The 27,615-nt window shown below is 36.5% G+C and overlaps 3 protein-coding genes and 1 long non-coding RNA gene across 7 annotated transcripts; 2 read left to right on the top strand and 2 right to left on the bottom strand.

Annotated features, from left to right (window-relative positions):
* Positions 1–1,864: 1,864 nt before the first annotated feature.
* Positions 1,865–20,563, bottom strand: LOC120487332 (uncharacterized). Of its 2 annotated transcripts, XR_016169324.1 has the most exons (4): positions 20,426–20,563; positions 19,029–19,095; positions 3,143–3,345; positions 1,865–3,003 (listed from the first exon to the last, which is right to left on the bottom strand). It is a non-coding gene; the product is annotated as an uncharacterized LOC120487332 (long non-coding RNA). The 2 variants fall into 2 exon arrangements; XR_005624415.2 differs by having other exon boundaries at positions 1,865–3,345.
* Positions 13,371–17,521, top strand: LOC120487324 (uncharacterized). 2 transcript variants are annotated; one of them, XM_089133341.1, is made up of 5 exons: positions 13,371–13,962; positions 14,463–14,519; positions 15,016–15,318; positions 15,589–15,876; positions 16,972–17,521. In XM_089133341.1, the coding sequence occupies exons 1-5, from the start codon at positions 13,893–13,895 to the stop codon at positions 17,040–17,042; spliced, it is 789 nt and encodes a 262-aa protein (XP_088989467.1). In that variant the 5' UTR covers positions 13,371–13,892; the 3' UTR covers positions 17,043–17,521. The 2 variants fall into 2 exon arrangements, with proteins under 2 accessions (XP_088989467.1, XP_088989468.1); XM_089133342.1 differs by having other exon boundaries at positions 13,510–13,962; positions 15,589–15,864.
* On the top strand, positions 20,287–22,579 carry ing1 (inhibitor of growth family, member 1). 2 transcript variants are annotated; one of them, XM_039683638.2, is made up of 2 exons: positions 20,287–20,592; positions 21,490–22,579. In XM_039683638.2, the coding sequence occupies exons 1-2, from the start codon at positions 20,451–20,453 to the stop codon at positions 22,275–22,277; spliced, it is 930 nt and encodes a 309-aa protein (XP_039539572.2). In that variant the 5' UTR covers positions 20,287–20,450; the 3' UTR covers positions 22,278–22,579. The 2 variants fall into 2 exon arrangements, with proteins under 2 accessions (XP_039539572.2, XP_088989466.1); XM_089133340.1 differs by lacking the exon at positions 20,287–20,592 and adding an exon at positions 20,618–20,802.
* Positions 22,580–23,093: 514 nt separating this feature from the next.
* ube2al (ubiquitin conjugating enzyme E2 A, like) lies at positions 23,094–27,406 on the bottom strand. Its single transcript, XM_039683643.2, has 6 exons — positions 27,218–27,406; positions 26,680–26,760; positions 26,218–26,243; positions 26,007–26,096; positions 25,016–25,104; positions 23,094–24,238 (listed from the first exon to the last, which is right to left on the bottom strand). The coding sequence occupies exons 1-6, from the start codon at positions 27,259–27,261 to the stop codon at positions 24,110–24,112; spliced, it is 459 nt and encodes a 152-aa protein (XP_039539577.1). The 5' UTR covers positions 27,262–27,406; the 3' UTR covers positions 23,094–24,109.
* Between the last annotated feature and the right edge of the window lie 209 nt (positions 27,407–27,615).

The following is a 27,615-nucleotide window of genomic DNA, read 5'->3' as shown; positions in this document are numbered from 1 at the left end:
TACCATCATGCATTGGGCTGATTGTAAAAATAAGTTATACTCCTGTGTGGAGTAGCGCATTATAACAGAAACGGCCAGACTTTTAGTTTTTACATTTTGGAGAAATAAGCTCAATATAATTTGATTATTTAGCCCAGAGCCGGCTCGGCACCAGCTTACAGATGATATAATCAACTGCGCCGAGAGACGATTGAGTAGTGTCCGAAAGTGGTATTTCTATTATGCTGGTGAGCTCACTATATAGTGCTCTACTCCCTACCCCCAACATAGGGTGAATATTTTGGACACAGCAAGTGAAGGTTGTACGCAGAAGCGCAGACTTGGTGTTGTTGTGTGGCAGTGCTTCACATCGCCACCTAGCGGCCTGGAGTGCATACTACATCGAATTTCACACATTTTTGCATCACCATATACACGCGGATTTCCCACCCATAGCTCGTCTATAGCTCGAATAAAAAGTGAAAACGTAACACCACTTTTGCATTTTCTCTTCAGATTGTTTACATGTAAACATAGCCTAAAATGTACATAAACCCTGCCCCCAGGAACATGCAGTCCTTGTTGAGAAGAGGAAGAGTAAATTCATAAGTAATAAAAACGTTCAGGATTTGTCTTTCTTCCCAGGCTCAGCAATGCACCATCCACATAAGCGTGTTCGTGTGCATAAGCGTATCTGACTATGTGTGAGTGTGTGTGCGAAAGTGTGCACGCAATAAAGCAGTCAGTCTTAATCATCTCCTCTCCTTTCCTCGACACGTGAGAACTGCTTGGCGTCAGAGAGCTGTGAGTAGATAAAGCTTGATGTCACTGGGAGAATATCCCCTCCTCCTCCACCTGTTCTGAGTCCAGATGGGGCACACTGATCCAAAGCACATGAACTCCAGATATTCCCATATATAACATATAAACAACATAACTGATAAATAAATCATCTCTTGTTGGAAGTCACATATTGTTGTAGATATGTATGGCTGTTTCTTTTGACCGAATAGAAGCCTATAACTGGTCAATAATGCCCCTCTCCTTATCCACGTGCACCTGTCACTCCCTGAAAAAGGGAATCTCCCTCTCTGCTCTGTATTAAAGGATTATTGGGACTTGAGTTAAGAGACTTACCTCTGGTAATGAGATTAATGTGGAACTCTAGCCCTTTGGCTCTAACGGTGAGAATGTCAGCATAGAGGCCACACACACACACACATACACTTGAGGGTAAACAGAGAGAATGCTATGCTGACGTCATATGCCAAACATGCATAAACCGATAGATAAACAAGAGACGTAAAAGACCACATGTAGGCTACAGGTGCTTTAAAAATGTTAATGAAACCAGTAAAGAACATGCCTGGGTACAAAAAATTAACCAAAAAATGTTGCATAAAAATGCAATTGACTAATTTTCTTGCAATTGATTATTTATAGAACTATTAGGATTAAAAAAAATATATCATTTTCATAATAATTGTATCACTCGCATATCGTTCTAAACCTGTGACGGATAACATGTTGACAACCAAACATTGTGGTGACCAATGACTTTCATTATGGCCAAAAATCAAACAAACAAGCAATGAAACATTTCTCAGAATATCATATTTTATGTCAAATGCGAGTCAAACGACATGAGAGTGAGAAAATTATGACAAAATTGTCTTTTTTGGGTAAACTATTGCTTTAAATATTCTAATATTCATAATCTGCTATGTATGTGTTCTTGTATTTATAAATATTAATGTTTATCGATACATATAGATGTTATAACTATTGTTACGAATGTTAAATATTGATAAAATGTTCTAAATTGACATGTACATATGCCAAAAAAATTTAAAAAATCACGATGCTGAAAAAAAAAGTTGATGGTCTTTATGCAAAATATACAATTTGTGTTCTATAATTTAATGGTAAAATGTGACCTGAGAATGTTAACATCTTTCAGATTAGTGAAAAAAAAGTCCAAACTATGGTGTAATACATTTATATTATTCCAACCAAACAAATACACAATCACAAAGTAGAAGCAAAAGCAACTGAAACACGGGTGTGCATAAAACGCAGTTACAGTTAAAGTTACGAGAAGGAAGACAAAAGATCACTGAGAGTGTTTGAGGAAGCAGCTTGGTGTCATTAGCTGTGCTCTGCTGGCTGTGGGCTGTGTGGGTTAATGACGGTGCAACACACGAGAATAATTTACAGGTTTCGTGGAAGTCACATTTAATCTCACGCAATCCAGGTCAAATATTCAGGAAAGGGAAGGCTTTGTTCTTTCATTGAACTGTTAGAAGCCAATCTTAGTGAATCTCATGATTTAAAGCATAAGGAACATGTGTTTGTAGGCTGAACGCTAGCATGTGCAGAGCATGCGGTGACTCAAGGAGACTGCATGCTAATAGAGCTGAGTCCAACCCTCGACAAACAGACATGATTCATCTCTGAAGGGACATGTCCCTCATGTCTGGGTAAATGAAAACTGACAGGACTCAGAGATGTCAGATTCAGTAACTCCATCAACCCCCCGAATGCACGACAAATCTGCAGATTAATGATATACAGCACATAAGAAGTGAACAACATCCTTGTATACCAACACATCCCAATGAGATACACTTAAAACATATTGTTGGTTTAACTTAAAAAAATGAAGTAACCTGGTTGCCTTAAAAATTGAGTTAATACAATGAGGGAGATCTTCAGAAACTCGAAATATTATGTTATCTGAACTACATAAATTATTTAAGTTGATTTGACAAAAGAAAAAACGTTGTGATTACAAATCGTGAAAATATTTTTTTTTTTTTACAGTTAAAGTGGTAAATTATGTTGTTGTTTTTTTTTGTTTCTTAGGAACCTCTCACATTTCATTAAATCAGGCAAGTTAAGACTAACCCCAGCTGAACAGCAGCAGCATTTGCGATCAGGTGACTGCTTTAAACTTGCCAAACAGTTCGTGAGCTGAGGACAGGAATGTGATGTAACCTGTCCTCTGCATTTTGAGACCTGAAGCTGGACGAGACACAGGCCCAAGTCGTTTTAGGAGAGCTTTGGTCTCATTTGAGGATGTGAACAACTGCTCTGCCACATGTGTAAAACACCAGTGGAATAAAGTAGGTTTTTTGGATTAGGAACATGATTGCGAACATACCGGTCTGTTACGTTCATTGCAGAATTTCCGGTCTTTCATTCCTAGGAAACATCAATCTCTCCCTCCTCATACTCAGGAAGTCTTGTGTAATGTCTCATTTTTTTTTCTCGCCTCTTTCAGCGGTGTGTGCTGTGCTCCACACTTGTGGTTTCCCTCTCTCTCTCTCTCTTCCTCCTTTTCTTCCTCTTATCTCAACAGTGCACCTGCAAGACAAGGAGACTTTCCATATGCAGACTGCAAAAAATGTTATACTCTTTTTTTTTTTTTTTTTTTTTTCCTCCACCGGTCCACTGATCCACATGCATTACGTGCACACAATACGAACACACTTTCCATCCCTCTTACTCAAAATACTATTAAAGAAATACACACCATCACACAGATGCATTACAGTAGAGAACTACGTCAGCGTGAAGCTTGAGTAACAAAAGACAGACTCCATGAAGGAAATAAATGAGAAAGAGAAACAGGAAAGGGAAACTTTGTCTGAGGTAATCTATTAAAGTAAGTCTCAAATGGTGGGTTTTTTTTATAATGAAAACATCAGCAGGGGAAATTACTAAATGTATACTAGAAGCAAATAATAAGATGCTCTAGATCTGCATATAGTTTGAATAAATAAATAGGCTTAAATTTTAACATTGAGGAAAAGTGTTTTCCCTTGTATTTTGTTGTTGACGTCACAATGTTAAAATACCGCAATGCAAAAACAGTGCTGGGTAGGTTACAAATTTTAGTCGGTTACTGATTCCAAATTAGGCCTACATGACAATAGTTAGTGATGTAATCCGTCATATTACACGGTAATGTAATCCGACTACTTTTTGATTACTTTTAGATTACTTTTGAACTAACTCGTTTATCACGTTGATTTGAATAGGATAATTTTGTACCATATTGATATAAAAATTAGCAAATAAAAAACATTAAGATATTCCAATCTTTGTGAGTCTGAGTCTAAGACAACATGAAGTGCATTAAATATTACAATACGGGTCAGGGTTTCCCCACTGTAAAAAAAAAAAATCCTGTAAAAAAACAGTAAACTACTGGCAGCTGTGGTTGCCAGCATCATACTGTAAAAATACCGTGTGTTACTGTTTTTGTGTTAGAGCATATAGCTGTTAAATTGAAGTTTTATACTGTAGCTGACACTACGGTATTTAGCTGTTAATTTCAAAAACAGTAACACACCATATTTTTACGGTATGATACTGGCAACCACAGCTGCCACTTTACCGTTTTTTGTTTTGTTTTGTTTTTTCCAGGATTATTTTTTACAGTGAGGGCTTGAACTGTCCAGTAACTGTAGTCTGAATACGAGTATTTTAAAGTAACTACAAAAAGGACAAACTACGCATGGTAAAAAAAAACATAAACAGCCCATCTGAATAAACTGACATCAACGATTTTGTGCTGTGACTATTGGGAAATTTCTGAAACTAAATTGAGTCTGGCAAAGGAAAGTCATCACTATTCTGAACTCAAATGATACAATATTATTGCGATACTCCAAGACACTCAGGTTAACAAAAAATGTACTGGTGATTTAAAATGCTAAATCTGATATTGCACTATGAAAAGTAAATGAATATGATTGGACTTGGTGCCGGTAACCCAATGTCTCGAACAATGGTGACACCAGAATAAAAATATGAATGCTTCTGAAGCTGAAAATACAGAATTATGTTAGAAGAATGCTGACTAGATATATTTAAAATAATAGGCCACTTTTGACTAATAACATAAGACATTTGGCATTATCAGGACCCACAAATATTACCCCATTGCATAATTATTAGATTATTTTCAACATCATATATAGTAGTTTAATGTAGTACTGACACTAAAACTCAAACTCACTAAAAAGGAAAAACTATACACGCATTTTAATTGCGATATATATGCGACACCCCTAATATTCTATAATATATTGAATATTAGGGGTTTCCCATAATACACACCCCTAATATTCCCCCAATATTCTATACTATAATATATGTCAAATAATATATTCATATATTGGTATTTCAGTTACTAATAACATTCAAATTAACTACAGTCAAAACTGGTATTTATGGAAATTGATATACAGTATAACTCAAATTAATATTCCCATGTTGAAATATTTATTTATCTGGCAAGTATTATAAGCAGGGTAATGTCAGCCTGTTCTTTCGCAAACTAAACCCCTTCAGAGTGACAAGACCCCCTCAGCTTATAGTTTATTTTGCGAGTTAACTCTCATTTGAACCCTCAATTCAAAGTTTTCCATCTGATTTGTTTTTAAGATCTTTGTTCGTGGCGGGGTTGTAAGCAGCCATATTGTGTGGGCAGAAATCTACAACCCAAATAAACATCTTCAACAACAAAAACAGCCTCCACTATTCATTACCAGAACTGCATGTGCTGAATGCAAGGCCCCAGTGTGTGTCGGCGGATGTGTGCTACGTTTATTTTTAGAGGTGCCTCACGTATGCGCAGTTGATGTCTGTGGCTCACTCATATGGCTAAATGTGGACAGCAGTTTGAGCTCACGAGAACATATGAACAAACGTGCGTACTACTTTACTGCCAAACACGTAGGGCCTCCATGTGCACCCACCCACAGCACGAGAAACCATTACACTGTACATTAAGCATGAATGATCTGCTTCCAAATCATTTATGAATCGTCCAAAATGTGTATGTAAGTTTTTCAAGTAATCGAAATACTCTACATGCATTGATGTAAAAAGTGTGTCAGAGGCTACCAGTACTGTCACACAAAAATTTAATGATTTCACACAGTATAAATCTAGTGCACCATGTCACAGTCTCCTTCATGCTAACACCATTGTATTAATAATACACTAGAGGGTTACTATTATTGCATTGCAGTGAATTCACCATGGGTAAGGGATGCTTTTACACTGTAAAAAAATATTGTTGGTTTAACTTAAAAAAAAATAAAAAAAATTGAGTAACTACAATGAAGACTATTGATTTAATCATCAGAAACTCAAAATATTATGTTATCTGAACCACATATAAAATTTAAGTTGATTTGACAAAAGAAAAAATGTTGTTTGCAGTGTAGGAGCAGCATGAAGAAGAGGGACAATTTGGGCTGATAAATGCACACTTTGTGACTGCACATGCTATATTAATATGTCAAGTTGCTACATTGTTTGGCAACCACAAACAGTAAACCACAAAAATAATGCCAGCCTATGGTCTTCAAGGGCTTCTTTGACCATCTCTCAAACATTGTAGTGTTACAATGTTTACCACTTCGAATACTACGCACTATACTACGCACATGGCACCCGTTATCGTTAATATAACATGCGCTGTGATGGTTAGGTTTAGGTGTGGGGTGGGGTAGGGTAGGGTAGTCTCATTTTACGCTAAAGGATTTATGACGCCTTGGGTTCGCGTGAATATTAATGATGCCATGTGCGTAGTATAGCCCCGTTTTGTCATATAGCGTTCTATGTGACGCTAAAGGATGAGAACGGGCTGGATATTTGTAACATATAAAGACTGAACATTGATGGGACGGATCTGGGGTGACATATGGTTACTTGACACTGCAAGGACGATCAGCTGTCCTTCCTGTCTCCCTGTAGCACTGTCTTAGGCCTCTCACATTACAGTTTATTATTGCACTGGCCACATCTGGAGTCCTCGTTGTCCACCCTGGGCATCTTTTTCAGAGTCAGTAGAAAGTCTCTTTAATGTCCCAAGTTATTAGTGTCTTAAGGACTGTTGCATGTGCACAGGTGCATGGGCAAGAATTATTTATGGTTCATTGAACAAGCATGAAAAACACTGTTTTTTGTTTGTTTGTTTGTTTGTTTGTTTTTTTAAATCCTTTCCTAAAAAGATCTGTAAAGCTTATTTGGATTTTACAAAATGATTTTTTTTTAAAACAGTATCTTGAAAAGTGCCGATCAGTTAAGTGCCTAATGTAAAATATCCATTCATTTTCTCCATTGGGAAATGAACAGTAAAATAACTTATGAACAGTAAAAGACAGACCTACTGTTGGCTACAAAATTATTGATTGATGTTATTTGCCTTTGTTGAAGCTTCATCGGATTTAGTTCTTTACCTCATTAAAGACATTAAGTTAAAAAGTATAGTTTTCGCCCCAGATTCAAGTGGATTTGGGTCCAAGAATCCAAGTGCCAGGCACGGGTTGAGTAGTTATGAGTTTTAGTGGCCTTGGGCAATTTTAAATATATGTGTTTTTACAAAATTGATCTCTGAAGACTTAAATTCTTTTAAAATACACTTTAAATGATGTTTCTTATTTGTAATCTCTGATTTCAGTCTATGTCATACCCAGTCCTAGACTGTGCAGACGTTGTTGCTTATTACATGAAAAATAATGCCATAGGGTAAAATCAGACTGCCATTTTGAATGATCCATGGTAATGTTTTCCCTTGCTTTTTCTCATTAATCCCACGCAATTTCCAAAGTAGCCAGAGCTTTTCTTTGTGCATGACATGACAGAAATGGGCAAATGACATATCTACGCAATTTCCCACAAAATCTGTCCCGAAATCATTCTTATCATTTATGAGAGTATATATGGGAAAGTTTTAGAATTAGTAATATGGTATACATACATGTACACAGTGGCGTAGGTTTGATTTTGAAATTGTTGGGGATGGGGACATCAGCATATAAATATATTTCAAGTTTTAATCAAAATTATTCCTGGCTATATCAGTGTCACTGAATATTGGTAGGGAAACGTCCCTGACGTTCCTACTAAATTTTACGTCCCTGCTCTATATAGTGCTGTTGATGATGACTATATGAGATCCAGGTTTGCGTAGTTAGGTGCTGAGGAGGAGGATGGGAAATGCTGTCTATGACAAAATCAAAGTAATGTTGTGATTCACCTCGTGGCTGTGTCACGAGGTGAATCATACACCTCCATAAACGAGAACCTAGACTAACTGAACAAAAGGAAATTAAATATAGATACCAATAAACAATGATGAGGTGTTACACAGATGATGAAGATGAAGAACAGGGTAATTGAGGGAGTGAGTTCAGGTGTGGAGACAAGGAGGATTCTGGGAAGTGTAGTGAAGATGCAGGCTGGTTATTATCAAACCATTAAACTATTAAACGTTTCTATTAAAAAATGTATGGAAAAATACTTTTTTGTGTATTACACAACTGAATTTTTGGTGCAAAATGCAGCTTCTTTTGTGCATGGCTTCAATACAAGTGCAGCAAACGCATTATGTTAAAATATCTAGCCTAATAAAATGCTTATATGTTGTTTATTTTATTATCAGCAGCAATTAACTATTACAGAATGATAAACTATTGTTTAGCCATCAAGCTCATCCATGATCAGAATTTAGTTTCAGAATTTCTGTTTATTTAAAACAAAAAAGCATTCAGTGATGTATTAAAATCAACCGGTTAACATACAACACTGTCTCTCTTTCCCCCCACACATTCATAAACAAACACAGTCACATGCAAATTGCATTTACTGTGGGCAGAACATCGTCTCTATTCAAAACGCTATCTCATTCTCACGCTCTCCTCCTCTCACAAGCACACAGATCCAGCAAAGATGTGAAAAGCATTAGACTCCTGGTTCTCTCCCCTGGGCAGATTGAATCTTCACAGTGAAGGCTGGTATAAATATTTAACCTGCCTCCTGATGGGGTCACCCTGTCCGGGGCTGCTGGTTTTTCACAACAGCCTGCATGGTTTGTGTCTTACACACACACACAACTAGAGCGATGACCCGACAGCAACCTCAGAGACCATACATGACAAACGAACACATGAGCGAGCTGATATATTGACCTCACACCCTCATCTCTCAAAGCATCTGGACGCTCACAGTGCGGTCACAGCGGGGTGCCCCATCTGATTTCATCCCCATTGGCTACAACACTCTCACACACGGTGACATTTACGCAAGACAGATGAAACACATGCACATGACCCAGCAGGGAGGCTTATCGTGCACGCTACAAACCAGTAAGTGACACCATGACGGCACAAGGCCTTTTTATTTTGTGTTTGTGTGTGCATTTGCACACACACCCGAGCGTCACAACCCTATTAGCCATTCCAATGAGTGACGCATGAAAATAATGAGGTTTTTGTTAGACCTTCCTTGTACCTCACTAACCTGACAATTACTGTCTCATCATAAATCATGAATAACTGTTCAAAGGCATAATCCGAACCATAAGAATCTACTCTTAGTCTAATTATAACCTTATCCCATAGTCTTGACCCTCAAAAAGGCCTTTAAAGGGCTCTCACAAAGTCACAAAATGTCCTCACTTTACTCTCTTTGACCATATACAATGAAAACCTATAAATGGTTTAGCATCACATTATAGTATGTTAAAATACTGTCTGAATAAAATACTGTCTGAAAATACAAATCTACATTTATTTTTGAAAAACTATGAATTACTGTATAAATTCAAGGGGAAAGCAGTTCAGAAGTTCTCAGTTTTAATTTTAGTTTAGTTTATTCTTATTTTTGTTATTAGTAATGTGCATTTTGGGTAAATGTATGTTTATTGTTTGTTTTTTTTCGTATCGTGTGTTACCCTGATAATGTTTTGTCTTTGCATCTATGTCCCAGTGTAAATATTTGAAATTTGTGGCCCATCTTTCTACCCTATACGGTCTATGGTGGTCATAAGAAAGTACATTTTAAACTTACACGGCTATAAGTTATCAAACGTACAGGCAAAATATGCCATCCTTGCAATAATGGAAACATTGACCCCATATTTTTTATTGTGAATTTCTGGCAAACACTGCTGCTGTTTTTTGTACTACACTGTAAAAAAAAATATATATATGTTGGTTTAACTTAAAAAAATTAGTAACCTGGTTGCCTTAAAATTTTAAGTTCATTGAAATAGAAAAATTGAGTTAATTTGACAAAATAAAAAAATGTTGTGAAAATATTTAACCCTACCTGTTTATGCATTTTTAGAATAAAAACCCTCCTTATGCTGTAATTTTTTTTGCAAATTATTATTTACACTATCAATGGAAAAATTATTCTGCAGCAGTCGGTACAGGTGGGACAAGCGTAACAACACATGGTAAAAGGCGGTAAGGCGGTTTAAAAGTTGTAACAATAAGTACTACGAGGACATTTTTACTCGAAATTGCGGTAATTCCAATATGGGCGTGAATGCACCTTTAATTTGGCAAAACCTTTACAAAAAAGTTCAATAAAATGGTTGTAAAAAGTTTTATAATCTAAACTGATAATTTAAGTAATTTAGTTAATGCATTAGGTATAATGAACTTAAAATTCATTTCCACATATATTAATACATTTTAAGTTGCATGGATTCACATTTGATAAAAATATTAATGAATGGATGGAATGGATGAACAATAGTATATTAATAAATTACCGTTACTATTTATTACATGTAAAATGTTGTAAAAGTAATATTGTTAATTCATGATAACCAATGTGTTCATGTGTCTAACTAATTGAACCTATTTGTTACAGTAAGTGTGTGTATGAATCCTTTTGTCAAATGACGATCACTAAATATTCCCAAAGGGAGGTTGTCGCATTTATCTCACTGTAGGGTTGACAGCAAACTAGTGACGTACACACACAGAGACACACAAACACACACATTCAAAACATAATTAACTGATGAAAGGTCAAATCTCGGTTCCACACATACTTTTCAAACCCGACTGCAAGCTGAACACCTTGAGTTCTATTTTAACCTCTGAAAGACGTGGAGACATACATATAGACCAGCTTCTGCATTATTGTCACAGCTCTGCGTCATCGCCTTTCATCATCCCTGCACTCACAGACCTGACTCATGGATCACACACACACACAAAAAATACATTTGTGGGTCTCGCATTGAGGCTAGACACATATCTACCCCTGCTCTTTCTTTTGAACAGAGGTCAACCATCACCACTCTGTGTCAAGGCGTTTCTATTGATTGCTCTGTTGTGTCACCGTAGGACTGGCTCATTTCTGACGCACCTGCAATGACGCCCCCCACCCCCATGGTCAGTCTGACCGACATAGACAAACAGAGACAGGGTAGGAGGGAGTGCTAAAAACAGTTTGATGTTTACCAACTGATAGCGTACAAACCCACATTCCTCTGGTTGAGATAACAGCAGAGCTCTGGAAAGCAGACTGGGATCAGAGCCATGCAGACGGGAACAGGAAATATATTGCAATCACAAAGCATTCACACTGAATACTATTTTATGTTGCAGCCTTACGCTAAAATGCTTGGCAGTGCAGTGAAAGAGGTTTTAAAACGACGGATGTTGTCACAGTCTTGACCAAAGATAGTTTGTGATAATTTAGCACGATCATCTCACAGTGCGTGTGCTGCTGCGATCCACCGACTAGCCAGTAAAAAATATAACATGAAATGGCGTATTGATGCAACATGGCGCTGAAACTTGACACTACCTCAAGCTCCATTTGCAAAATTGGCATGCCAAGTTGGGCTCTTTTCCCAAGCCACATCCATATTCTCCTCTTACGCTTCCTCCTCTCTTTTTTTCGCCGCACATGAAAATTCATCTTGCTCTATTTGTTTACCACTAGCAATTTATTCTTCGACTAACTTGAGTTGTGACATTAGAATATTTAGAACTTGGAAAGAATATTTATAGGCAAACATACCAAAGCAGCAAGTACGAGAATGTCATTGTTACCGAAGAAAACATTGTTTTGTAAACCTATAGTCAATGCACAGCACATGAGATCATATGCAAATTATGTTGATGCGTGTTTCATTATGGTTGCTTTCGCTTTCCCTTTCTTTGCCAGCAAACTCATTTTGTTTTGATATTCAGTTGCTTCAATCAAATCTGTCCAGACAGCTCTCCAATATAAACAAAAATTAGACTTTCCAATATTTTCCATAGTGACAGGCAAGGCAAAAACAGGTTTTGGAGGATTGCTTTATGATGCACTTGATGCGCCTTTTTAAATCATGTCCAATCAAGAGAATTTGCAAGTCACCAATCAATGTGTACAATATCTTAAAGACCGAAGACCGAAGCTCCCATGCCTTCAGATCAGTTGGACGTAACTGTGATTACAAGAGGTAAAAACGATATAAATACTGTTCGTTTTCTCACACAAACCACTCGTTTCGTGTCTTAGGCCATCAATGTGTATTTACGAATCATTAAATCATGTTTAATTTGGACTTCTCTGTGCATGCTTTTGCAGGTGGACCCAGGGTGAACCCCATTAAATCTCCATTATATGACTGACAGACAAGAACGGTTTGACCTAAAAATATCAAAATTGAAAATACTGTGGAAACAAAGACACCTACATCTTGGATGCCCTTGAGGCAAGCTAAAACATATCAAAAATTAATTTCAAAGTGAACTATCCCTTTAAAGGGATACTCCGCCGGTTTTTAATATTAAACTATGTTATTACCTCACTCATCTCAGTGCGTGCACTCAAACGCTCTGGCGTGCGAGACACTTTGATAGCACTTAACTAGCCCAGTTCATTCAAGCAGAAGCGACCAAACACCTCCACGTTTTCACCATTTAAATACAGTTACTCGAGCAGTATAACTCGACCAAGAATGGTGACACAAAATAAAATGTTGCACTTTTCTAAGCGTGTAAAGTGGATAATGTATGGCAGAATACCACAGCAAGTGCTTGGGAGCACTTCGACTCGCCGCATATAGATCTATGGACTCGGCGCAGTAATATCATCACTCGTGAACAGTCCTCTCCCCCCCTCCCTCTCCGGAGTGATGATATATGCACCAAGCCAAAGGGAATAACATCAACAAAGGGAATAACATATTTTAATATGAAAAACCGGTGGAGTATCCCTTTAAAGAGCCCCTAAAATCAAAATGTAAGTTATTTAGCTTTTAGGACGAATATGTTAGACTTAAGGTTATGAATAAGCTGGTGTGTTCCAAACCAAAGACAAAATTTGCATTCAGGAGATATAAACATTCGAAACTTACAGTCTCTCACTTCTGCTAAAATGGATCACAGATTTTTTATGACATCACCGCGGACTTCAGCTTACCATCACGGCTTCTGTCCAATCAAAAGCTCTCTAGAATCTAAAGCATCCCGCCCCCTATGGTATAAACACAACCTGGCCAAAGCGACCGTTGACGCTTCGCAAAGCAAAATGGGGTTTTGCCAGGCTCGATTGTACCCACCACTTTTTGAAACAATTTGCGGCATGGATGTACCTAATGCAAATAGATAAAACATCTCCAGTTAGCAGAGTATTTATTTTGTTCATTTGTCAAATTAGAGGCGTTCTAGCGCTGAAATGTGTGGGGTTTTTTTTAAATCAAGCTGCTGAGCTTGTTGCCACTGCTATTCAGTGATGCGGATACAGTGTTCTCTTGTGGATTGCACACAGTCTTCACTCGGACGTGGGATTTAATCTCACCATTGGGGAGACTCTATATCACAAAACAAAATGCACAATGTCACTTCTTGCACAAAATTGTTCTGCTACAACAAAATGAACCAATAATAATCACCATCAACACATCACACAATGTCAAACTGCAATCTTCTTGCACTTAGAAGATGCCCTCTGACTGCTGTGGTTTACTTACTAGACAGGATGTGAGAGAAGATGATGAAATGATAATCACAAATAGGAAACAATAGCTTCACTGCTGAACGGACGAGCACATTAAAAGGTGAGTGAAAAGGGAGTCTGACCAGAGATTTGAAGCGATGGCAAACAGCTGGATATTGACGGTGATCGTCCTTCTAAGCATTTTTGGACCAGGAAGTCACACACGAGGTGAGTTTAAATTTTTAATATGGTTACAATTACATCTCTTCATAATATGTTTGCAGATGCCACTTATATTGTATATATTTATATAATGAGATTCACACATTTCTATGTGTGGCTAAAGTGCCAAACACTGTATTGATTTCATGGCGAAAATCATGGCCTTGTTTAAATCTGTCACAAAAAACAGTATCAAATGAATTATTGTGGCTAAGTTTTGTGGATAACAAGTACAACGGACAATAACTGTTAATAATCAGGAAAAAATATATTTCACTTTTAAGTTCAATGCTTCTTTGATTTAATGGAGCTCATATTGGTTGAATGAGAATGAAGAATTTGTCATTTCATGCACATGTGTAGGATTTGTGTTTGAAATATGACAAATAATAAAAGCTTCTTCTTTACCTTGCACATTTACATTTGTGTAAGAGACAGGAATACTCAATTCTGTTTCAAGCGCCTACAAGAAGCTGTACTAACATGCTGTGTACTAACTGTCCTAGGAGAACACACTGTATCACATCTGAATCAAGAGGATGTGATCGAACAAAAATGGACAGGTCAGACAATATACCTATACACTTTAATTTATTTAAGATGTATTGTCGATGAAATGGGATACAAAATAGAAAATAAAAGGAAAAACCAAAAACGGTATGGTAGTGAAGGGAGGAGATTGACCTCGCAAAAACATTTTTTTTTTTTGTCAACCTCAAGAAGTCAAACTAAATCTTATCTGAACTATTTGTTACTTTTTAAACATTACACTGTGTTGCATCTATTGTAAAAGCTGCTGCATGTTGTAACCAATCTGGCTTGGCAGGGAAATTTAGGTTTTGTTTATAAAGACAAAAAGGCAAAATGCATTGTAATACCCACATTTTATTATATTTCATATATATATATATATATATTAAAATACCTCAATGCATCAAAAGCAGATCACATTTATTTATATATCTATTTTATTTAGATTAAACATACAATTTACTTTAGTCCAATAGTTAATCTAATTCAAGTACGATTTAAAGATTTTTTTTTTTACTTTTCTTTCAGATTTCAAAGAGCAGATCTTTGTGGAGGGAAGCGATGTGTCTTTATGGTGTGTCGATAATGTCACTGATGTCAAATGGAATGAATTAATTTTTATTGTGTGGAACATCAGCATGCAGGGCAAAAAATGTTATCTTGGTTCGGAAACCAAACTGGACAACACTTGTAATGATGGAAAGAGGCTGTACAACACTTCAAATGGAGTTTCATTATTCATTCCCAATATTTCAATGGAAGATGAAGGACTTTACTATTGTGATTTATCAATAAAAGGAGGAAGCAAAAGTGTAAATGTCTCTGTAAGCGGTGAGTACAAGCATGATTTATTGTAAAAAAAAAAAAAATATTGCAAAACCTGTGAAAATGTTTGAGGTTTACATCAGAGGTTGGCTAGTTTCATTCAGTGATGCTTACATCTCTTGATGTTCACTATTGTTATGAACTAATGATGATTTAAATAAACTATATAGCCTATATATATATATATATATATATATAAAGAAGGTAAGAGCTATAGGAAAAAATTATTATACTGACATTCAAATTAAATTAAATTAAAGTTCTTTGTTTTTTTAGTTATCCGCCTGAAAACTCGTCTGGACATTGAACATGGTCAGATGATTGCTGTCTGTGAGGCCACATATAAAAAGACGAAACCCACTCTTCACTGGGAACCTGCCATGAACTTTTCCTTCATACACAAGCAGATGGACAATTTTTTTATTACTGAGAGTCGAGTACATCTTCCTGATAATGTGACCATCAGTAACCTCACCTGTGTGGTGTCATACCCCTCTGTGTCCGGCTCTCTGCGACAGAAGAGGACACTGCATATTCCAACAAATGACAAAGGTGAACACAAAGGTAACTTTTTGTTAAAAGGAATTGACAATCGCTCTGTTACAAGCACATTCACAGTGCATTGAGAAAGTATTCACACCCCTTAATACTGTTATCATTTTGTCATGTTGCAGCCTTATGTTAAAATGCTTTAAAAAAATCACAATCTACACTCCAGGCCCCATAATTACAGAGTAAAAAAATAATTTGTGATCATTTTATAAATGTATTAAAAAGAAACTCCTGAAATATGACAATGCATAAGTATTCAGGCCCATAAATAATGAAGGACCTTTTTGAAAATTACACAACAATCTTTGCACATCTAGATTTGGGGATTTTCTGCAATCTTCCTCCGCAGATCCTCAGACCGTCGGGAGACATACATTTTCAGTTTTTGCTTTGCCAATATGAAGTGTGGAGTGTAGATTGTTGTGGGAATGAATTTGAATTGAAAACACTTCGCATAAGTCAGCAACATAAAATGTGAAAAGTTTTCAGGGGTCTGGATACTTTCTAAAAGCACTGTAGCACTATCTAGGGTTACTATATTAAAGCTTAAAGTCTCCACGCTGATTAGCCACCAGTGATGCCGGATAAGACACCAGCCAGTGAGAGGAAACCAGTCTGACAGGAGAGGGAATGAATGTCCTTATCAAGCAGTGGCACTGGGCAGCACTAAGACCATAAAAAGTCAAAATCATATTGATTAACTGCTAGCCACCATAAGAGGAGACAGCGCTCCAACGGCTTCTCATTCTTCATCTCTAGTTTCACTACACGGGCTCTCACTCACATACAATATACACACCCCGTGTAACAGCATGCCAAGATATTCCACATCTAAACTTTGTAAACAAGAGAAAAATCGAACTGATTGAGGAACTGTATTACTGTATCACTGACAAATGTCTAAACACATATAGTGCGTACAAGTAGTCACTGTTTCTCAGATGCTATCTTACATAAATAATGTCTGTATACTTATGTGTTGTACATTGACTAGTACATGTGGAGAGGGAGAGCCTCTTCATGTTTGTCGGCCATGTTTTACACTTTTGTACAGGGAGTTTTTCTGCATCTAAATTGTTTTCTCTTTTTCCAACAACTTTTGTACAGGAATAAGATTTTGTCTCAGAACGAAGGAGGAAACACCAACCCAAGGAGAGATGAAGAAATACGGAGGATAAACAGGAAGTGGGTGGCAAAAACGGGCATGATTAGAAAGTGAATTGGAGGAAGGGGTTTATCTGACAACCGCTGACATTGCATCTGGGCATCTGAATATGTACAGAAAAAGCACCAAAGAGGGCATTAAAAAAATAATTTATGGTCTTAGTTTTATGTTTATTTTTTTCTTGAATAAATATGCAATTACATTTTTATGTGGCCTTTGAGTCAACATATTAGTAATATGGTCCAACGTTGCTTGTGCTGTCATTCTTCCATATAAATGCCATGCCATTTGATATTTTGTTATATAATGTCAAGACATTCAAGTGTAGTTTAAGAGTCCAAATGCTTTTTGGTCAATTGTAAAGCTAGCAGTTATTTGAAGTCTCACAAATGTCCACAAATCCCTTTTTAAAGAAATTCAAGTAACTGAGATGCATTAAACACAATGTTCCACAAATAAAAACAATAAATCTGGGTCTCCTATTTCCCTTTATTTATGGTAATCTGAAGTGATTTAATTACTTACTTACGCAATAAATTCCAGAGCCATTGTGTCTGTGTGTGTGTGTGTGTGAGAGAGAGAGAGAGAGAGAGAGAGAGAGTGAGAGAGAGAGAGTTGCTTGTATTGATTGTAAAACTTGTATTGATGAACTCATTGATTAAGTCATTCAACGTTCCTAACCTTTTTAACCCCCACCCATTACCAAATACCTGAAAACCAATTCAGATTGACTCTAAACCATGAGCCTAATTACATTTTATCCAACAAAATGAATTGACTGTGGAATAGTACTTAAAGTGAGCTAATGGTAACTGTAATCTAGGACATTGTGACTCTATGATGGGTCATGAGATTTATCAAAGGCAAGCCCAGGAGTGTTTATCCTGAAAGGGCCTGAACAATGAGTTTACGTCATGGGAAATCTAGAGTCATTAATTCTCGGCAGCTTCCTGAAGAAAAGAAATAGGCAGGAGCAAACATTCTGAAATCCTTTTACAGCATGTTATGGTAAATATTAAGATTTAACAAATATTTTAACAAACAATGAAGATTAAGAGCTTGCACAATAAGATAAAGTACTAGGTGGGGAATTTATACAATTGAAATGCAAAATAAAGTTGTGAATAGACTCTATGTATCAGGAAATGTATATTCGTGGGATCTGATCATTTGACAGAAAAAATAAATCTAAGAATACAAATTAAATTGTAAGAGTATTAATTAAAGTGTAAATTATGTGGAAAATGACTATTTTGACTAATATGACCCTCCCCCCCTTAATGTTTTAATATTTAGACCACTTCTATTGATCGCTATCACAATGTGTAGAGAGTTTCAACCAGTATAACAAAAACAAAAAACAAAAAAAACAACAACTTTACCTTACCCTACTTTTTACTGGGGTTGGAATCCATGTCTTTTAGCTTTAAGAGCTTAACATTTATTCATTTAGACTTTTTTGTCGCCCCGTTAACAGCACATTTCAAAAAACATTTCCCCTGATTACCGCACCACCATCTAAATGAAGGAAAAGCCTTCAAAAGAATATGTGCACACACACACACACACACACACACACACACACACGCACGCGCACACACACACACACACACACACACACACACACACACACACACACACATATACATATACATATACATATATATATATATATATATATATATATATATATATCATATGTAGGTGTTTAAATGCTCATTATCCCTAGCTTGCGAGCGTTTACTCAACACCCTGAATCTTAACATTCAGTTAATGTGGAAAGTGACCTATGCTCCAAACTCTGAATCCTCCATTGACACTGAAATGCGTAAGAGGTGATTTTTTTTACAACAGCACCCGGGTCAGAGTATATGACTAGAAGACTGCTGTTCTGGCCTCTGGAGATCTTTATACACATTTTCCCCTCTCACTGTGACATTTCAGTCATCTGACATGCTCACCGCTAATAGTACAGATGTACAAAGAAAGAACTACTTACAGTTTTTAAAGGCCAGTCTCACAAGTGTTAAAAATGCAGGATAACTCTTTTGGATTTCTCTTCAGGGCTGTAATTGAAACAAGGATACACTCATGAGAAAATAATATAGATGTTGTTCCAGTAAACAACAGAGCTGAGTATAAACATTATTGAGTATAAACGAGTCTCATTGCCTTAACATAAGTGACCCCTGCAGGACATTCATGGTGCTTTAAGAATGCACCTTTCAACCTTTCAGCATAAGATTTATAATGATCAAAGAATCTAAAGAAAATCTAGAGAGGACAAAATTCAAGATGTCGCAGTGAGACAGACTAGATGCATCCATAGGTGTTTAGATTGACTGACAGTAGGCCTATACTCTAAGTAGACTATTCTGTAATGATATAATACAGAATAGCCATGCAGATAATATAGGCTACTTGATAATGAAGCAAAGATATCAGAATAAAAAGAAGGGAGAAACACAACACACACATACACAAAATGGTATGTGTGGTATACAAGGACTCAATAGGCAAAATGTATTCTCTACACATACAAACCATATTTTCTACACTAGCCCAAACCCTACCCATCACAGTAAACTTTATATTTTAAGAGACACTTAATACTATTAATGCAGTTAATTGTCAAATAAAGGTTGGATAAAAGCACTTAATTAATGACATTTTCCCATTTTCTGTGAAGTGAATGGGAAAATGTAAAGTGAGAACTATTGACGGTTAATTGTTAACAAACATGGTCTAACTTTATGAGCTAATTAAACAATATAATAATTTGGTTAATTACAGTAACAATGAATGTCCTCAGTCTTTATATAGAATAGCCAATTAATACATAAAAAATGTAGAGACTACAATATATAAACTATGAATTAACTATAAACTAATAGTTTGCAAAATGATTTATAATAAGTATAGAGTAAAAAGTATTACTGATTTTCTTTTTATTTTAATTCACGTTTTTATTTATTAATTTGTCATTTTTTTGTAAATGTTATTTATTTTTCTCTAGACTTTTATACAATTCCCAGTTCGAAAATTCCAGTTCAGCCAATTCCACAAAACTAACATAGTCACTCATCTACAATAAAATCACTGTTGCGTCGAAGTCTTGCTATCAATCGCCACCAAGCGTCGTTACGTGCAACTACCGTTATTCTGCGTTAAATGTTTTGCTCATGAATATTAATTAGATTCCGCGTGCCTAGACACCCCTTTGGAAGGTTACGAAGCAACGTCGGCGTAAGGTAATTTATATTCATGAGCTCAGTCTCCGCCATAGAAGCGTCACGGGTCCTGCACAAATCAATACAACACGTACATGAGTAACTTTTCTCAGCTGCTCAGACTTTTAAGGCTAGGATAGAATTATTATTATTTCTATTGCCTTACCAAGTTCTTAAATGCGTGTGAAAAGATGCTGAACCCTTCATCAAACGGCGAGTCGTCTCATGTTGTGGTGAAATATGTTGAGGAGTATCTGGAGCTGGTCGAGTCTTTGCCGCTGGACCTACAGAGATGTGTGTCTCTCATGAAGGAAATAGATGCCAGATATCAAGGTGAGACTATATGGACACTCGCACGCGTGTAAGAAGAAAACACTGCATTGTTTGAGCAACGGGTGTTAGATGTCACACTAACTAGCTGGCTAGCGGCTAATTGTTAGCACATGCAACTCGCAGGTCCCTCCCACAGCGTCCCTCCCCATTGTGAAGTTAAATCTACAAAGTTGGTTAGGTATGTATGGTTAAATCTACAAAGTTGGTTAGGTATGTATGGTTAGTGTATTTGTCATTTACCTTAAATGATCTAATTTATAACTCATTTTTGTAGCGACTTCGAGCGGTCTGGAAGATTCTAGCCCCACTAAACTTCCTGTTTAAATTAATATGCTTCTTGAAAACACAGTTGTGTGTGTGCTAGTGTTTCGTAAATACGAAATATCATGAAGACTGCACATATACACATGAATGACCAGCGACTGTGTCAAGCGAATGTAAATGTCGACGCAACAGGAAGGAAAAAAAATGCACTGGTCAATCTGAATACTTTGGGCTCCATTTCAATGTTTATTACACTTAACCTTCAAATGGTCTTCGTTTCTTGTTTACACTTCTGGGCTTCGGGGTCTATACGATCCCAACAATTGATTGAGTAATTGTACGAAAAATATACATTTTTAATCATACAAATAATATATATTTGCATTATTCATCAATGTTGTGTTTTTGAAGATGTAAAGTACTTTTGTATCCATATACCACACAATTCCTCAACTACGCCATTAGCTTGCATATGAAATATTATTTTTTTATGGTACTTTGCATGTATGCTCTAGTACTAGGCCTTCATTTCTGTGTAAAAACTTTCAGATTTATGCCGGATTTTTTTTCAGTCTGTGCCATTATGATATTTTTTATTTTTTTACACAAAATCCTTGTTTATTTATCTTGCAGAGATCCTCAATGAATTGGACGAGGCTTATGAAAAGCACAGACATGAATCAGACCCTGTGCAGAGGCGGCGTCTACTTCACTGCATCCAGCGCTCTTTGATCCGCACTGAAGAACTCGGTGACGAAAAGATCCAGATCGCAGGCCAAATGGTGGAAATGGTGGAGAATCGCAGCCGGCAACTTGAGTGGCAGGGTGAGATTTTCCAGGTCTCCCAGGACTCTCCGGAGAGCACCGTGTCGGTGGGCAGCACCCCCAGTGCCGTAGCAACCGTTACTATGACACCACTTTCTGCTGCAATGCTGTCGGCCAGTAAGCCGTCTGCGGACCGTAGACGAGACGAGACCCCGACTTCAGTTGACAAATCTGGTGGAAAGCGTTCACGCAGGCAGAAAAACGGTTCCGAGAACCGGGAAAACTCCAGTTGCACCATGGAGCAAAGCGAGGAGGTTGCTTCTGGCACGCCGAAAGAGAAAAAGGCTAAGACGTCATCCACGTCATCGAAGAAGAAGAAGAGGTCTAAAAGTAAGCAGGACAGGGAGCCGTCACCGACAGACCTGCCGATTGATCCCAATGAACCCACTTACTGCCTGTGTGAGCAAGTGTCTTTTGGAGAGATGATAGGGTGCGATAATGAAGAATGCACTATTGAATGGTTTCACTTCTCATGCGTTGGCCTGTACCATAAGCCCAAAGGGAAATGGTACTGTCCGAAGTGCAGAGGAGACAATGAGAAGACAATGGACAAAGCATTAGAAAGGTCGAAAAAAGACAGATCGTACAACAGGTAGTGAGACGTGTACCTGGTTGCCATGTAATGTTTTTCTATTCAGGAGTTTAGTAGCCAGTTTTGAGATGTTACAAACTAGAGTTGGTCATCAGTTAGTAAATGTATATCTTTTAGGGATATAGTTGAGATAGGGTTCACTTATCAGCTACTTAGTTATCAATGTTCTACAGTATTGGAAATATCCTGTTCATCCAACCACAAGTATAATGCATTTTTGTAAAAAATAATTTAACGGTTTTGTATTTATGCTTTGCATAACTGTACGTATGTTCATTAAAAAAATAATAAACCATGCTTCTTGTAGTGTTGTTTTATGGCTTATTAAAAGTAAACATTTAGATTAAAGTACATCGCAAATGTGGGCCAAAAATTTGTCGTGAGCTCTTCTGCATGTTCTCGGTTTCTTACAATAAATGTGTGATTGTTTTTTTTTAAACAGTCATTGGTTTAAACTAACTTTGTGTATTAGATTAGTTTTGAAAATTGTGTTATTAAATGGAAAGATGAAAGGCTCCATTTTAGTAAATAGAAAAGTCTACTGCTTTTATGACAGACTAAAGTACAGTAACTATAATGATGATATAGTGCCAAAAATCGTTCTAAATACAAAATAAAAGTCCTCAGCACAACTATAACGCCACAGTGACGAAAAGATTAGTTTTTTTTTTTGTTTGTTTGTGAACATCAGAAGCTTTGAATAAAAAAATAATCTGCTAGTGTAAACACTAATAAAGTTATTGTTATAGATATTTTTGTAGTTGGCATTCTCAGTGTGAAAACTGAACAGGCCTTGATAAATTATGCATTACTCACAAAGGTAGTTTCGCCTTTTATTCAAGTAGCCTATTTACAAGTGCTGGAAAATGAGACTGCCAACCAGTGCAAAATCTGTACACAAAATTTTGTATATACAAGATTAGTAGAGGAAAGGACACGCTCGGCCATTCATGCATGTAACAGGGAATACATGGGTTTGGAAAAAGACCTGAAGACATTATTTGACTTGATTGATTGGACTTGTGATGCAAGCCATGAACAGTAAATAACTGCAATTAATGTAAATCTCAATAGTATTTTAAAGGATATTTGTGACATTTGAGTAATTCCAGCAAAATCTCTTTTTTTTTTCAACTAGTAAATATATATATATATTATACTCCACACATATTGCCATTTTGTGTCAACATATTTCGACCATTTATATAAACCCTCACATCTGTCTGCCAACATTGAATGTGTTTTCAGTGCGTACTAGAGATTCTTACCACTCTTGTGGTAACATGCCAACCATCCTCTGGCAGAGCCAAGAAGAGTCGTGACTAAATCAGCATAACGAATCCAGGAAAAAAATGGAAGCAAAACAGAAATTAAAAGGACACTTTTAACGGCATGATATTAAAATTGACAATGAAGCACCAAGAACATTTTCATCAACATTACTATGACTTAGATTAAAGTCTATTAATGTATCATATGTAACCAGATTAGAACACCTTGATTGAATCATCCATAATATGTTTTTTTTGCAAATGCATTTTGTAAAAATGGACAATTACTGCATTATCATGCCGGATGCAAAATTAGTCAAGCCTTATACACCGGGGGTATTTCCCCTCTCAGCAATCTTAATGTGAGCTGAAAATCAGCCCAGGCAAAAATGTGGGAGAGAAATAAAACGAAAGAAAAAAAAAAAAGAAAAAAAAAAAATCACAATCTTGCATGAATAAAGTGCATAAAAACTTAAAAATGGAGATTAGATAACCTATCCTCCAACAACAGAGCCAAACAAAAGGAAAACAAAGCTTCAGTGAGAACATGGTTTTGTGAATGTGGTCAACTGTCCCTCCAGCTCTGCTCTACAATGGCTGACACCCGTTTCTCATATTCTCGTTTATTTTCTTGATACAGTTGTGCTGCCTGGCTGTTTGCGGGGCTGTTGGGATTGGGCTCATCTAGAAGTGACTAAAGAAAGAGATCAAATTTTAGGCCTCAAAAGGAATAACCTTTTCACATACTGTGATGACACATTTACAGTTATCAACATCCCATGTCATATTTAAAGTTACATTTTGAAGTATTTCAAGAAAAACACAAATCAAGACAAGTAAATGTTAAATGGACTGCATTTATATAGCGCTTTCATAGACCAAATGGCCACCAAAGCGCTTTACAAGCATTCTAAACAATTCTCAGATTTCATAAATGTCAAAATGCAACAAAGCCTTTTTTTTACTATAGACTTTTTTACTATTTCACAAGATGTAAACAACACTGGTCCAGAAGCACTTCCTGTTTCAGTTTAACACTACATAAAAGCTGGGATAAAATACAACCAACAGAACATTTAAAACTGAATCAAAAAGTTAAACAAATGAAGAATTCAGATCCAAAAGCCTCTAAGTGCCATTTGAAATTTTCTTCTAGAATGACAATTTTTATCAAGCTTGTATATTTAAGTTCAGTGACTTCACTTAAATGGCAATGATAATTACCTATTAATTGTTATTTAAGTGAAATTACTGAACTTAAATATACAAGTTTGATAAAAATCATCATTAAAGAAGAAAATTTCAAATGGCATTTAGAGGCTTTTGCATCTGAACTCTTCAAATATCTTTAAGATGTTTTCTTTACATGTGAAATAAAGAAAACAGTTACAAACTGAAACAGGAAGTGTTTCTGGACCAGTGTTGTTTACATCTTGTGAAATGGTCTATAAAACAAAGTTAATTAACAAACCTGAATTGATGTCAGAATAGAAGAAACATCGTAAGTTGGACTCCAACGATTCTGAAGAATATCTAGGCAGATACTGCCATCAGCATACACTGAGAAAAACAGCAAAAGTTGAAGAAACATATTCCCTACATTCACAATCAATACATAAATATAGAAAATACATGCATGAATTTTTTTTTTTTAAATGGTAAAATATCTCTAAGAATGCTTTCAAAACATCTTAGTCTGCACCTCCTCGTTTGACCATGGCGTATTCTTCCGAGTTGCCATAATAATAGTAGTTAGTTTAGTAACTATATCTGGCCAAACTATTTAAAAATAGCAGGGATATTCCGAATACTCCATCTGGCGCGTGTAATGTTGACGCAGTGAATTGTGACGATTCTCTCTGACCAATCAGCAGTCGGCATTGTTTTCACGTGACATTTTAGCATAGCCTTAGCTCGCTCAGAACCTCAGCGGGGGTGGTACAAAAAAAGGTACCCGAAAGCAGGAACAGGTACAACTTTTACACAGTGGAAAACCAAACAAAGGCGAGCCGAGTCGAGTCAAGCGAGTACTGTGTAGTAGAAAAGTGCCATAATAACTGTACAGAAAATATGACAGCAGTAACTGTTAATTGCTTTGAAAATATTGAGAAGAATTGATTCAAATAATGAATGAACATTATATTGTGATTTAATAATAAACGAGAATAGATTAAAATAGTGAAATTGATATTTCTTAACCCTAGTAAATACAGTCACAAATTTATATTACTGACCAAGAAATGCATATGCATTAATCTACTTGGTTTATTACAATTTTTTTTTTAAATCAAAACATATTATTATATTAATGTTATGTGTGGAACTTTGTAACTGAGGGACTAAATAAATCCTACAGGACCAGATTCTGTGTACTTAATCTCAAGTACACTTTAGAGAGCAATGGGGGTTAGATTGTCTTTGACAAGGCTTTGAATGCGAGACAAACAGGAAGCACCACTCACCATTTGGATGAAACATCTTTGAGACAAACCGCACAGTTGGGGGCTTGTTTGGATATTCCTCTGTGAACTCAACTGTGAGTTTGAAGGTACCTTGTGTGTAGAGCAGAAACAACATTGCATCTTTAATCAGTAAAAGACAATTGTAACCAATTTTCTTTACACGTGCAATTGACCATGCGTGACGTGTCTAGGTCAGCAGACAGACACTTACCATCTTCAAAAGGTGTTCCCTCTGGACTGCACATAAAAACATGAAACAATAATCAGGTCAAAGGCAGGAGGAAACTGACAGAACACATTTGTGTCACTAAATTTGTCCATGGCATCAAATAACAACAATGCACACATGCTGCACATATGAACCAGTTTTACATCAGTCAAGCCCTCAAACTCAAAGAAGTAATATGCACAGAATGAAATATAGTAGAAAAAAGGACAATAATATTAATAATAATAATAAAAGTGTGTTTATTTTCCCCAAAATAATTTTCAAAAGTTTTCCAGGATTCATTTAGGCCAAAAGACAGCAACAGCCACTTTGTCAGGTTTGGTCAGATAAGTGTGTTACAGGCTGAATTAGCATGTCTGAGAAGGGATGTGTGCAGTAGTAATCTGGTGACTGTCTGCATGTGTCAATCCAGTGTGAATTGACCTTTTAATTCTCTCTTCTTACCCGAATATAACTGCATTCCACACCATGATGTTGTTCTCAGATGGAGCTCCACTAACGCCGGCTGGCGGATCCTCCTGGAGCCTGTGCGGAACCAACACGGAACACCGAGTCAAAACTATATTTCAGTGCCTCGATCAGGTTCATTTATTAAAAACCTGTGATATTACATGACAAAGTCAAGTGTGGCTTCTGTTTACTTTATAAACATTACTCGACATAGAGACATTGTTTGGCTAATAAATAGTATCACATTTAGACAAGTCAAGCTTGAATAACTTCTCTAACCGGCTTACATTACCAAGCTAGCTAAGTTAGCTAATACTCAAAGATAAACGTGGAGTTTCAGTAAATCCTCTCAATGTAAATAGGTAACGTGATACCACCGACAGACTCACATCAATAAGAACAACATTAAATGTCGTGTTTTTAATCGTTTGTTTTACGTTTAATATTCGCCTACCGAGCTGAGTATTATGAAGCTAACTAACGTTAGCTAGCCAGCTATTCCAAACAGATCTACCATTTTTCGGCTACTCACCGCTTAAAATCTCGCATGAGTCGCCTTCTAGCTGGAGTAGACATCTTTAACTACACTAAAAGCGTCAGGGGTTATTTTTAGAGCCTTACTAACAAATCCTAATGTAACAGTATATTTATCACAACAACAGTGGTGATTAATATTCCTTTCTGAGTACAAGACGTCTTTTCACGATACACGATTATACCACCTGTCCAACACAGGGGGATATTTGCGACGGAAAATACAAAATCATCATACACTATGTATATGAATCAAATTTGAGTTTTGTTTTTAGAGACGGAATGATTGACATATCACTAATTGTTTTGAAGTATTTATAGGTTAAGAGAATCAATAAGATAATCTGCCTCAAATGTTCTTCTCAGACTACGTGAATGGCTGAAGTCCCCCTATTT

This window comes from Pimephales promelas, chromosome 7 (assembly GCF_988280905.1).
Source record: "Pimephales promelas chromosome 7, fPimPro1.hap1.1, whole genome shotgun sequence".
NCBI lineage: Eukaryota > Metazoa > Chordata > Actinopteri > Cypriniformes > Leuciscidae > Pimephales > Pimephales promelas.
Note: the sequence above shows the minus strand (reverse complement) of the source record. Positions and strands in the feature narration are given on the sequence as shown.